Source organism: Pristis pectinata, chromosome 16 (genome assembly GCF_009764475.1).
Source record: "Pristis pectinata isolate sPriPec2 chromosome 16, sPriPec2.1.pri, whole genome shotgun sequence".
Lineage (NCBI taxonomy): Eukaryota > Metazoa > Chordata > Chondrichthyes > Rhinopristiformes > Pristidae > Pristis > Pristis pectinata.
This window is the reverse complement of record NC_067420.1, coordinates 21,387,763-21,400,652: the sequence shown is the minus strand read 5'-3', so window position 1 is coordinate 21,400,652 and position 12,890 is coordinate 21,387,763. Positions and strand designations below refer to the sequence as shown.

The 12,890-nt window shown below is 40.9% G+C and overlaps 1 protein-coding gene and 1 long non-coding RNA gene across 2 annotated transcripts in view; one reads left to right on the top strand and one right to left on the bottom strand.

The window, feature by feature from the left end:
- Positions 1-727, bottom strand: part of LOC127578719 (serine incorporator 1-like) — a 19,929-nt gene extending 19,202 nt beyond the window's left edge. Inside the window, exon 1 of the mRNA XM_052031088.1 lies at positions 562-727. Within this exon, the coding sequence (XP_051887048.1) occupies positions 562-600 (39 nt within the window). The 5' untranslated portion in view covers positions 601-727. The remainder of the gene's footprint in view (positions 1-561) is intronic.
- Positions 728-8,465: 7,738 nt separating this feature from the next.
- The window catches only part of LOC127578727 (uncharacterized), a 34,921-nt gene continuing 30,496 nt past the window's right edge, over positions 8,466-12,890 (top strand). Inside the window, exon 1 of the long non-coding RNA XR_007957564.1 lies at positions 8,466-8,710. This is a non-coding gene — a long non-coding RNA (uncharacterized LOC127578727). The remainder of the gene's footprint in view (positions 8,711-12,890) is intronic.

Below are 12,890 nucleotides of genomic sequence, written 5' to 3'. Positions count from 1 at the left end.
TCTACTGAGCACCAGCGCTCCTCCATCTGGCAATAATGGCCATCGGATGAATGATTTCCAAAGTTACAGCTTGTCAAAACAAGCCCGTTTGCTTTCGATTTACAACATCCTCACTGGAAAGAAATTGACTAACTTCTGGCATTTTGTTTTAGCATTGCACGGGAAAGGTAATGGGAGATACTGCAAACCCTTAACATATTTTTTTAACATAAGAAAGCGCTCTTTGGGAAGGTGACCCCTTCCAGCCGTGTAATTACCCACTAATTGTGAAGAACACTTCAACTGACAGCCTCCAAAACGCCTTTATCCTGATTTTTGGAGTTGGATTTAAGGCGAAGCTTCCCCGCAGCTACAAATTCTGAGCAAATCAAACGGCGCAAGAGGGAGATGCCGCATTAATCACCGGGGGTTAAACGTCGGGCCGCCTCCTCGCACCAAACGTGAGCGGGGCGGCCAGTCAGGCAGTGGCCCGCTGACGACCCGTGTGGGCCGTCCGTCAACAGCGGCAGCCTGACGGGCCCAGCCAGTCCCGGGCCACTGTCCCTCGCATTCCCTCCTTACCAGGCTGCCGAGGGAGCACACGGTTAAAAGGGCGCCCATGTCCCAGCGCTGTTGGAGCACAGACCCAGGCCAGGTCCGCCACCAGCGGCCGCCGCTTCCTCTTCCACTGACAGTCACGTTACCAGGCAGCCGACGGCCGCGAACAAAGCGGCGTCTCTCCTGACGTCATCGCGCCGCGGACCCATCACGCCGTTCATCCCATTTGATTGACAGGAGCAAAAAAAACCAAGCCGCTGGGAGCGGTCAGTGGGTCGAGCAGCATCTGCGGAGGTAGAGGTGTGGTTTGTGTTTTGGGTCGAACACCTTGCATCAGGGTCCTGATGCAGGGTCTCGCCCTAATGCGTCGACCATCCCTCTGCCTCCACGGATGCTGCTCGACCAGCTGAAATCTCCCAGATGTTTACTCTTTGCTCCCGATTCCAGCATCTGCGGTCGCTGGTGTCTTGATTGACAGGGGAATGGCAACAAGGGACACCGGCGTGTTTTGGTGAACAGTGTTGTGAATGATGCACGGTTGGGAGTCCGTACATCAACATGTTTCGCTGGAAAGAAAATAATATTGTTATTTATGGCTTTCCGGCATTTATTATTAATGCCAAAGCAAAAACAAAAATCTGCAAATGCTGGAAAAATGAAATAAAAATCTAAAATGTTGGGGATACTCAATAGGGCAGACTGTCGAGTGAGAATTCTCAGGTCGAAAATCGACCAGCTGAGAATCTCCAGCATTTTCTGTTAATTCATCTGGGTAAAAATATTTTAATTATTTACTTAAAACTGAAACGTGTAAAACAAATATTAATAAAAGGTTTTACAGATGTTTTTGTAAATGGTACCTCATGGATTCAGTGGCATCAGTAACACCTGTTTTGCATCCAACACCACCCAAGGGTCAGAATTGTCCAATATCAGCTATAAAATAACATACCAGCGGGAATGTAACAACGCATACCCATGGATATACAAAGAGAGTTTTATGAGCACATGCACTCTTGTATGTGTATTTTCATTTTTGATAACTGATGAAAATTGTTTCACTTAATAAAACACTTTATGGGTTAAGGGCTTTGCCAGCAAGACCAGCATTCTTTTATTCTGCAGTTGCAGACAAGGTGCACATTAGAAGATTGATAGCCAGTCAATGACCCGTTGCCCACCAGGTGGATTGCTTCCGTGACATATAAATTCAGGGCAGAAGTTTGGAAAATGATTCATTGATTGTGCCTAGATTGTGAGTTCATGCTGCTGCACTTGTTCAATTAGTAAGCAAGCTTTCCATGTCACATCCAAATGTGGTTCAAAGTAGTCCAATGCTTATTTTGTCTGCAGAAACCCAGAAGCTTAAATGTTCAGACCTTTGATCAAATACATAAAATACAAGTTGGAGAGGGAATGCTGACCAGATTTTGTTTCATTGGCTCTCAATATTTTGAATAAAGTTGGACCTCATATAACCAGAGAAGTTTCCTTGACCTAAGCCTCCTTCTTACTAGTGGGGCCACATTTTCATGAAGTGGAAGTTCAGAGTCAAAAATGATTTTTACATAGTCTCAAAATATAATCAAATCCCTTCTCTTCATGCAAGGAGCAATATTTGATAACAATGTATACCCACTGACATACAGAGCAATAACTAAAGAAATGTCATGGACCTTAGAAAAACATTTGCAATTTGTATGATGATGTTCATCTGTGTTGACATGTCAAGTGTGAGGCAATGGATGGCCACACTGTAGAGAGTGTAGAGAGTACTCCAGGGCATGAATTGATCCATGGAGAGTAAGAAGAACACTTGCCCAGGATCTTCCAATAAGCTTTTCAAAAATGTTTAGCCTCAAGACTGTCTTTTTGACAGGAATCACATTTTAACTGCAAATGCCTTTTTGACAGCAATAACAGATTTCAATCTAGAGCAACCCAAGGTAAGGCTGATTTCTTTGTGCATTATTATTGTTCCACAAACATTTTATTGGTCTGTAAATTATTATGGTGAGAGTAGGAAATGGCTCTTTTGGATACATAAGATTTCAAAAGCCATAGGTTTCAGTGCAGATGAAAGCTCTTGACCTGAAACATTGACTATCCATTTCCCTCCATAGATACTGCCTGACCCACTGAGTTCCTCCAGCTTTTTGTGTGTTGCTCCAGATTCCAGCATCTGCAGTCTCTTGTCTCTTCAAGAGCCAAGTTTGGAAATTATTCCTCTAGGATGTACAGATCATTTTGAAAACTCATTGCCTTAATGCACCATCACTTGTGTAAATAAATTCATGTGATGATGTCAGCAGGATGTTGCTGATGTACAGAGTAAAAAAAAGGGAGAAAGAACATTTCCTTAAGGAGAACATCATTAATTATTTGCGACGGACTGAGCTCCTCTCAATCTATGGTTTCGTAGGAATGCATTTATTAATGCAAGATTTGGTCTGCATTTAATCACAGTCGCCAGCTTTGGCAATAGTCCTATTCCCCAGACACTTGTCAAATACTAGAGGAAGGTATATTAATGTTGCACCTGTTTTCTCAGTATGATTGAAAAAAGGCAAGATTAACGATATCAGGAACTTGGTCGTTGCAAAATACACATGAGTGAGCAAAAGAAGGAAGTCCAACTTTATAAACTGTTTCCTCTAATTCTTCTTGAGACATATAAATCCTGTGCTGACCAGTGAATGGTATATTCTCATTTCATTTTCAGTCATGTTAGTTTCTGGCTGGATCCACTAATCTATTCTGCCTTTAATCTCTGGTTAACTTTTTGTTTGATACAGCTATTGTCTCCTTTGTATTTATTCTGATCCCATAATCAACGTCAGAAGACTGCTTCAAAAATTACCCCTGCTCAGATCAAATAAATTAAATCCGCTTAAGTAACTAGGTGTGTTCAATATATGTACAAAGCTTTATTGTCTGAAGCACACTGGCTTAGAAATACAATCATCTAACACTGTTTCATACAACATCATGCAAGTGAAAATCAATCACCCTTCCACCCCCACCAACCCTGAAGTGAAATGAAGAAATAACCACTTACAAGTTGTACCATTTCACCCTGGAAATTTGACTAGGCACTTATCAGCTTGAGTCTCAATTGATGCTAGATTGGGTTGGTCCCCTACTTAATTTGATCCTTTTGTCCCCTCTAAAGAACAATGCAATGAACCCCTCCCCCATCTTTCCTCACCTCTACCCACTAATCTCAAAACCTAATCACCACTCTCTGAGATGCTGACCCAACCTCCAAATCCCTGAAATTCTCTCCTAGGTCCATCTAACCTTGCTGGCCTGTGAATCTCCGAGGTCCCAGACATCACCTCTGCTACATACCTTCCTTTGTTTCTCTGGTTGTGTTCTCTCTCTAACTGCCTTCATTAATCTATTAACTGAATAATATCATCTACAGCTTGCCCCATGTCAATGCTGGTGTCACTTTATCAGTGATATTCCCATTGTGCTATCCATTCCTCCCACGCCCTCTCTATAATTTAAAACTAACTAGTTTTCCCTCATTCCTATTCTGACAAAGGATATTCGGCCTGAAACATTTTGTTTGTTCTTTTTCCACAGGTGTTGCCTGACCTGTTGATTTTTTCCAGCATTTTCAGTTATTATTTTGTATTTTCAGCATCTGCAGTTTTTTTGATTTTTATTGTAATTTAATATATTGCATGGTGGGGTTAATTCAATTGAAGTAGAATCATGTTTTCCCACTGGTGCCTGGGATTATTATCAGTTTTCTGTATTAACAAAGTTAAAATGAAAGGAATTATTAGCATGACTTGTAATATTCTAATGTAACACTTCTAATAATTTTCTTTTAAGCTTTGAGCCATGTGCTGTTGAGTAGAAAAATAACATTCAGTTCTGAAAGTGATCACTGAACTTTTGAACTGAGCCTGTCCTTGTGGCACCAGCAGCTATTAATATCTGGTCAATGCATGAAGTTAATTGCCCATTACATATTGATTTCTGTGTTTCACTGAGCCCTAATCAACAAAAGGAATACAAGAATGAAAGTTAGTCCTGCCAAAGGAAAACATCTTGCTAATTAAGTTTTCTGTAAAATAGGAGAATCCACTAAAGTTGCTTGGAAAAAAAATCAAAGATAATTTAAGGTTTCACTTGGTGGAAGAACAACTAAATGTTGAGTTTTGAAATAATAAAACCATCAACACTTGGTATCAGCCTTTCAAGTAACAAGGATTTGAAGAAATATTCCATTTTTAAAAGTTTACTCTAGGGATGTCTCTACTATTGTGACTTGGTCACAGAGTCATTCCATGCATTCTCTAGGTGACCACAGCCACAAATTAGACAGGTTTTGGTTTTCATTGGGGATTTAGTATCTTGATCTGCTTTGACTTGTGTGGATGTACCTTGGGGGTACTTTACCTCTCAGCCTTGTGTAAGATTGTAGATAGGATTCTTTTGCATTCTGTCTTTCATGAAGTGTCTTCATGTGAAGTACACTTTATCAGCTTTAAATTGGATTGTCAAAATTGTGGATCAAAAGGGCATCAAGCAGCATTGAGTTATGTTGTTAAGGCACTAGGATATGCTTTCGGAATGTTCCTGGATCCCAGGTATCAATGGACAGTATCACCAACTATTAAGTCTGTTGTAGATGAAATCTGGGGATATCATCTCCCCAAATTTCATTGTAGACAAAATCTGGGGAAGTGCTATCATCTAAAATAGCATGAAATGCTATTGCTTTCATTTAGTTGACATTTACAGCAGTTGGCTTTTGTGGTAGGTTTAAAAAGTAGTTGGCAATGGATCTCTGGTTTGGTATTTTTGTTAATCTATCCTCCACTAGCGTTCTCCACTAGTTTGGAAGCTTGGCATTGAGCTGGACTTCTGAGGTAAAATATTTAATCAGATTAGCTGTTCCAAGACATCACAGTATGGCCCAGGTACGATGATTAGACCATGTGATGTCCAGATCTTAAACACATTTAATCTAACAATAACATCTGTCTAACTCTAGAACTCTTGCAGCAACTCAGCAAGTGTGATGTGAATCAAAAATAAAGTACTCAAAGTATTCATATTTTGCCTTTTTTTAATTATATGGATGCTCTCACTTAGTTTTATCATTTATTTTCTTTTGTTCTTTTCTTTAAATTTGATTTAGAATGAATCTTGCAAGTTATATATGAATTTACACTTTCAGTCCACATTACTTCTTTGATAAATTCACTGATTCAAAAATTCCAGCAGAGAGCCGCAGTTGAAGGTGCGTGGGTGGGAGAGTTGGCACTGCAGGATAATCTGCTACTCTTACTCCCTTTGAGCATGGCCTCCCACTCAGAACGTAGGATCTGTGAATTCATCCTTCTGCTTATATCTTTAGTAGTTTTGTCTGCATTTATTCATATTTTGCCTTTTTTTTAAAATCGCATAGAACTTTATTTACTGTCAGAGTTCTAAGGTTATAGAAATCTGCCCATATGGACAATCTACCTTCTACAGAGTAAGTTCTTTCTTCCACTACACATTGATAATTTTGGACAAATTTCAACACTTGTGGTTCCATCATTTCGTATTTTGTTTGTGCCAGTCTCAGACTCAGTGCTACTCACCTCAGGTAACTTGCCTCCTAATGTCTGGCCTTACAATTCAACACTGGTAATCTAGTTTCTTCTCATTAGAATTCTTTCTTTCCATTGTTGCCGTGTAGTAATGATAATTTTTCAGGTCATATGGCAGCTCTGGGTTAGTCTTCAACCAAATCTGTGAGTTATAAACTATTAGTTTATTCCTCAGTACTAGAGTGGCAAGACCATTTGCACTCAAGACGAATAATACCAGGACAGAATCAAATAGTCATCCAAGAACGCTATCATTAGGAATAAAAACAGAAGATATTGAAAATACTCAGTAGGCCAGGCAGCATCGGTGGAGAGAGAACCAGTGTTTGTGTTTCAGGTTGATAGCCACCAAATGTAATAATATTTTATGATTATTGTACCATTGGGTTATTCCTAAATATTCCTTGGGTTATTCTTAAATATTCCTGGGTTTTCATTTCTCTTATAAGACATCAAAGCCAGGAGGAAGCCACTCTGCTGACATGTGCAGCTCCTAATCTGTGTTTGGACTTATACCTCACACAAAGGAAGATGGTTATGGTTGTTGGAGGCTAATCATTTCAGCCCCAGGACATCACTGTAGGAGGTCCTCAGAGCAACGTCCTGGGTACAACCATCTTCAGCTGGAGCAACAAACAGTCCGCTGGAGGAACTCAATGGATCGAGAAGCATCTGTGGGGAGAAAGGGATTATCAACATTTCAGGTCGAAACCCTCCATCAGGACATAAGGTCAGAAGAAGAGATGTCTACTGACGATTGCACAATCTTCATTTCCACTTGCAACTCCTCTGCAAATGAAGTAGCACGTGCTTGCACGTAGCAAGACCTGACTAACTTTCAGGCATGGTTGATAAGTAGCAGGTAACGTTCATGACCCAGAAGTGCCAAGCAACGACCAGCTTCAAAACAAGAGGCATTCTGACCACTCATCAAAATTTAACTGAGCCAAAAGACAGAAAATGTCAGAAAACTCAGCAGGTCAGGCAGCATCCGTGGAAAAAGAAACAGTTAACAACTGGAGTCGGCGTATTTCTGCAAGTTCTGATGAAGGGACGCAGACCCAAAACATTGACTGTTTCTCTTTCCACAGATGCTGCCCGAACTGCTGAGTTTTTCCAGCATTTTCTAGTTTTTCATTTCATATTTCTAAAACCTGCAGTTTTCTTTCCTTTTTTTCATTAACTGGACCAGCCTACATAAATACTGCAGCTGGAGACACAAAAGACTGCCGATGCTGGAATCTGAAGCAAAAAACAAGCTGCTGGAGGAACTCAGTGGGTCAGGCAGCATCTAAAGATCATTTTTTTTTGCTCTAAAAACTGTGGCTGCACAAGCAGGTCAAAGGCTGGGTATTCTGTGGCGAGGGATTCATCTCCTGACATCTCAAAGCTTTCCACCATTTCTAAGGCACAAATAAGCAGCATGATGGAATCCTCTGCACCTGCCTGGATGGGTGCAGCACCAACAACTCTCAAGAAGCTCAGTACCATTAAGTCAAAGTAGCCCACTTGATTGGCACCCCTATCAATTCCACTGAAAATTCATTCCTTCCACCACCTTTACAATGGTGGCTACAGTGTACACCATTTACAGATGCATTTACTTGCCCAAGCTACTCCAACAGCACTACAGTCCCTATCATTAAAGCAGTCAAGGGCAGTAGACAGAGTGCAACACCACTGCCTGTGTGTTCTCCTCCAAGTTACACACTATCCTAGTTTAGAAATGTACTGCCAATCTTTCATCGTCACTGGGTCTAAATCTCTGAACACACTGCCCATTAGCCCTGTGATAGTACCTTCACCTGCAGTGGTCAAGAAGGTGGCTCACTGCCATCTCCTCCAGGGTGACTAGAGATTCACATTAACTACTAGCCTCACCAGAGATGTTCAGAACCCAAAAATGAATATCGAAAAATATATGTCTGTGGATCAACATTGTTCTGGTTCCTGGATAACCACCTCTTGTGTTTTCTGCACCTTCCTTGTTGATCACATAAACATTGAGATGGAATTGCAATCACCACAGAGGGTAGGCAACCCACACACCAGATTAATTGCATGTAATCTCTCTTCCTTCCTCCCCATCTTGGTTCCCTTTCCCTCTCCCAAGCCCTTCTCTACTTTTCTTCCCCCTCCTTCCAATTCTTTCTCCGTCCGCTCCATTTTCTGCTCTCCTGGACGCCTTTATCATTATTCTTGCCGCGGATGTTCTGGGCGACTCCCCCTTCAGTTCGAGCTCATCGCCGGGGAGGATGGGAGATTTATTTAAGAGCGCAGCTTATGGACGGGAATTTACGGTGCTGCGAGCAGGTCTGGAGCTGCCAGGGGCTTTGGGAATCCGCCAGACTCTGGAACTTGTGAGGATTAGATCACAGTCCCACATCCTGTGGGTTGGAGTCGATGTTGTTGCTGCTGGAAGGAAAGTAAATTCTTTCTTCTTCCAAACCAGGCTACGAGAAGCTGCAAACTGTGGGTTCTCCATTCAGTAAAGGCGCTAAAGACCATGACATTATTCAACACTTGAACTACTGTTCTTTAGAGCTGAACTCTTGGTATGTAACCTAGCAAGAAAGTTTCTTTAATTTATTTTCTACGTGTTTTTCCTAAAACTGTATAGAGTCCCTATGGTGTTAAACGTTTGTGGTGCCTGAAACCCGTGCTTGGAACCCGCCCAGTTGCTTATCTGGAAAATATTTTGTGAAGGAGGATGCATTCTTTTTGCCTAAGCTCTGTAGTGGTATTTTGTTAGTGGCCTTGAATTAATGCCAGTTAAGGTTCAGTTGGTAGCATTTAATACCATCCACTAAAGATATTTCAGTTTAAAGCCCAGGTGGACAGAGTATTGCATACTGAATGCTTTGGGACATCTTGATATCGTGAAAGTTGGTGTATAAGTGCATGACACTATTTTCTTTTAACTGTTTTAATTGTTTTTAAGTTTTGGTAATCCTTATCCTAACCTTTTCCTGTGAGTTATCCTCCCATCACATTAAGTTGGTTAATTTCCCAATTAAAATAAGTGTAACAATAAAAATTCCCATGATTATACCTGTTTTTTTTAAAGTTACTTATGTATGCTGTCAGCTGAGGATTCTGTTCGGCTTCCTCCCATTTATTTAATTCTTGAATGCCGCCGCCTTTGTTATTCCTTGTCTTGATTTGATTTATAACCATTCAGTGTCCTGGACACTGAAGCAAGGATCTCTGCAGCAACAAAATGGCTATCCAGGCTAGGGGTGAAAATGTATGCAATAATACTTGGATGCAGGGTGAAAATGTATGTAATATTATTTGTACGTTTGATAGTCTTCACTTTTACAGAAAATTCCTTAGAAACATGAGGAGAATTGTTATGATTGCTGTTGCTAGTGCCAATGTAAACATTCTTTTATAATAGATTATTGGCGTTCTTACATAGTTTTAATCATAAGAATTAATATACTTGGTGACATACTGGATCACAATTTGGTTCCTGACACCTAATGTAACTTGCAAGTTCTGCTTAAAATAGTTAGCTAACTCAGCGATTTGATAGTAGTAATCACTAAATTAGAACTTAATTATAGTTCTGTCTGTGTCTATTGCATTGGTGAGGAAGAAAATGAAGGAATAATTTTATTTTAAGGCACCTTACCCTAGGGATTGGATTTCTCCCTCTTTTTGGTATGTTAAGTGGCTTTTGCATTGTAACACTATTTCCCAATCCATTCCACTGCAAAATACCCTGCAATTGGTCAAAGAGGTTTGAAAGTGGGTTTTGTTGATTTACAGCCAGAAGCACACTTTGAAAGGGGATCTGTGCCATTTTTGTGCAGCCCATATTCCATTTAGCATTGCTGTAGACACTTTGGGCAATTTGCAGTGGCAGCTCCACAGCAGGACACAATGACTGCTGTGGATCAGGCATTGGTTACAGGGGAAAGGGAGGCTGTTCTAAGGTTTACTCAATATAGTACTGAAGTCCTGGAGATGAAGCCTAGGATGGATATCTTGTGTCACAGAGGGCTGGGGGTGAAGATGGCTGGTTTAAGTATTGGCCATTTGTGTGAATCCCTGAAATGGGGAGAAATGCTGCAAGGAATTTCATGGCCAACTGAATGTGTCGAGGTGAGCTGTAGACCAACAGAGATAATGCTCTTTTATGCTGGTTAAGAGTGTGTGTGTGTGCACACACACAACTGTCAATTATTGCTCTTCCACCCAATACACCTCTACCCTAACCCCCAGAGGGGTCAAGCTTCTAAAAGGACGATAATAAATATTACTGTGTCCTTTCTCATCTCCATTTGGGCAAAGACAGTGAGGAACAGGAGTGAGGCCACATATGGGAGGGGAGCCCTTGAATGCAGTGCCAAACCCTGATTTAGGGGACCATCTTGCAAGTGATGGGGGTCACTGAGCCCAAAGTACGTGAGCAATTGCAATGTGCCTGGTGTACTTTGTGACATCGCTCCAATGTGATCACTGCATCCACTTTTCATTAACTATGGACACTCTTATGACTACTTGTGCTGCAGCATCAGTACTGTTTGGGCTATAGCTCGCAAGTTTTTACCTTTGCAGGTTGAAGGGATAGGCCACTTGGTCAGGCCTCCTCTTCCAGGGAAGGAGTAGAGCTGAAGGGGACATTGAAGGGTAAAGGAGGGGGTGATGATGAAGGAGACACTACATCTTGTATCTGACATGCTACAACACCCTCTCAAAGACTGACACTGCAAGGGATGTGCAGATTAGAGAGGCACAAGAAAATAGCAGGCTGCAGTCTGTCTTCAGGTGTAGGGAATCTTGCAGGAGCTCACCAGAAGGAGTCCTTGTCATCGTATTTGTCCCAGAGGACTTGGATGAGGGCCATAATTGGAATGTTGTGGTGATGAGGGTGATGTGGATGAAGAGAGATGGTTATCCTTTTGTCACCTCTTCTCCTGGAGATGATAGACTATGGAGCTATTGCAGAGGGCAGAACTGCTGCTTTGAATGTAAAGTACAGTTCTTTGTTGAGGATTAGTAAGAGTCCCTCACAGCACCTGCTGGTTCAGGTGACTGCTGCTGTGCACCTACAAGTCTAAAATCTGAGTATAAAATTAAGACCATAGCCAACCAAGCCCTAGGATTTTTTTTGACACCCAAACTGACTTGAACCTAGTCACATCCTGTAAGGCTTGGGTCAAACAATCTGTATAAAGATACTTTATAAAGTGTATTGGTAATAACAAAATATATTTTATAAAGTGTCTTCAATATAATAAGATGTCCTGAGATGCTTAACACAGTAGCATTATCAACATAGTTTGTCACTGAGGCATGTGAAATATTAGGATAGCTCATGTAAGTCATTTTTGAAGAGACATCTTCGAGGAAAAGAGAGATGAAGTGGCAAGGGATGTAGTTCCAGAGCCCAGGGAGATAAAGGCATAATTATTAATAGTGGAGCAATAAAAATCCACCATGTACAAGAGGACAGAGACGGTAATTGTAAGAGGACATGACCGTGTATAGATTTTTAAACAAGGATGAGGCTTTTAATTCCGAAGCATTGCCAGTTTGGAAGCCAGCAAGGGCCATTAAGCACATATGTATTGGACACAGGATATGATCTGAGTTGGGCAAGTGTTGCGGGTTTGACAGCCAACTTCCTTTCGTCTTGACCTAAATTAAGATTTGTTGTTAGTGGAAACCTACTTGAGATGGGTTTCCAGTACCGGCTTCCCCATCAATTAACAAGCCACATATGCATCCTGGAAGTGAGAGGAAGTGGACAAACTGACCTTCACTGAATTGTGAAACTGATGGTGTATCTTCTTAAGAAATGAAATTAAGGATTGAGAAAGAAACAGGAATATCTGACCAGGGGTTTGAACTAATTGTGAATTGAGTCGGGTAAGGAAGAGAAATGAAGATGCGAAAATATTAGTTGAGAGGAAAGGAAAAGAAACAGCTGGTATGTGGGGTTAAAGAGCAAGTACAGACAGATTGATGCAAGTGACCATCATCCATGTTGTGACACACACAGTGAACTTTCGGGACCATTTGAAAAGAAGCTAGGATTGTCTGGAACTTGCAGGACTCCCTGGTGGTGGTGATAGTATTTGAATTTCTCAATGTTGGGACATTTTCCCAATAAAAACATGAAACACAAGTGGGGAAAAAAAAACAAATTTTGATGTGGATTGTAATTCATTCAGAATGGTTTTCAAAATTTAAAAAAAATATTGGTGATACTTTACCTTCCCCTTGATCTCATATGCATCTCCCAAGTTTGACTTTTCTCCTATTTCAAATGAAATGTAAAAGGCTAAAGATGATGCCGCCTTACTTCATACTTTTCTTTCCGGAATACCCCAATCAGTTCTGCAGTGTTGTTGGAAATAGAATGGCAGAAAGTCAAAGACTTTGACGTGAATCGGTTTTTGCTTTCAATTTTGCCTATTAAAATTTGCAAATAATTAAGTACAATTAAAATACCAGGTGGGGTGTCTATCTGGATTACTTTGCAAGACTACGTCTGTGCTTGGGTTGAAATTGTAACTTTTCAAATGTATTAAAAGATAAATGAAATATAGTTTAAGAAGTGGAAAGGAATCATATTAAGTGGGAATGTTGTTAGAAAGTGAAAAGGTCACTATTGTGGAGAAAATGGCACTGCCTTCGTGTATGTCATTGAGAATTTGAGGCAGTGTGCTGAGGAAATCATGTGACTAGGCTAAATTTGGAAAACAATGCTATTTTGTATGT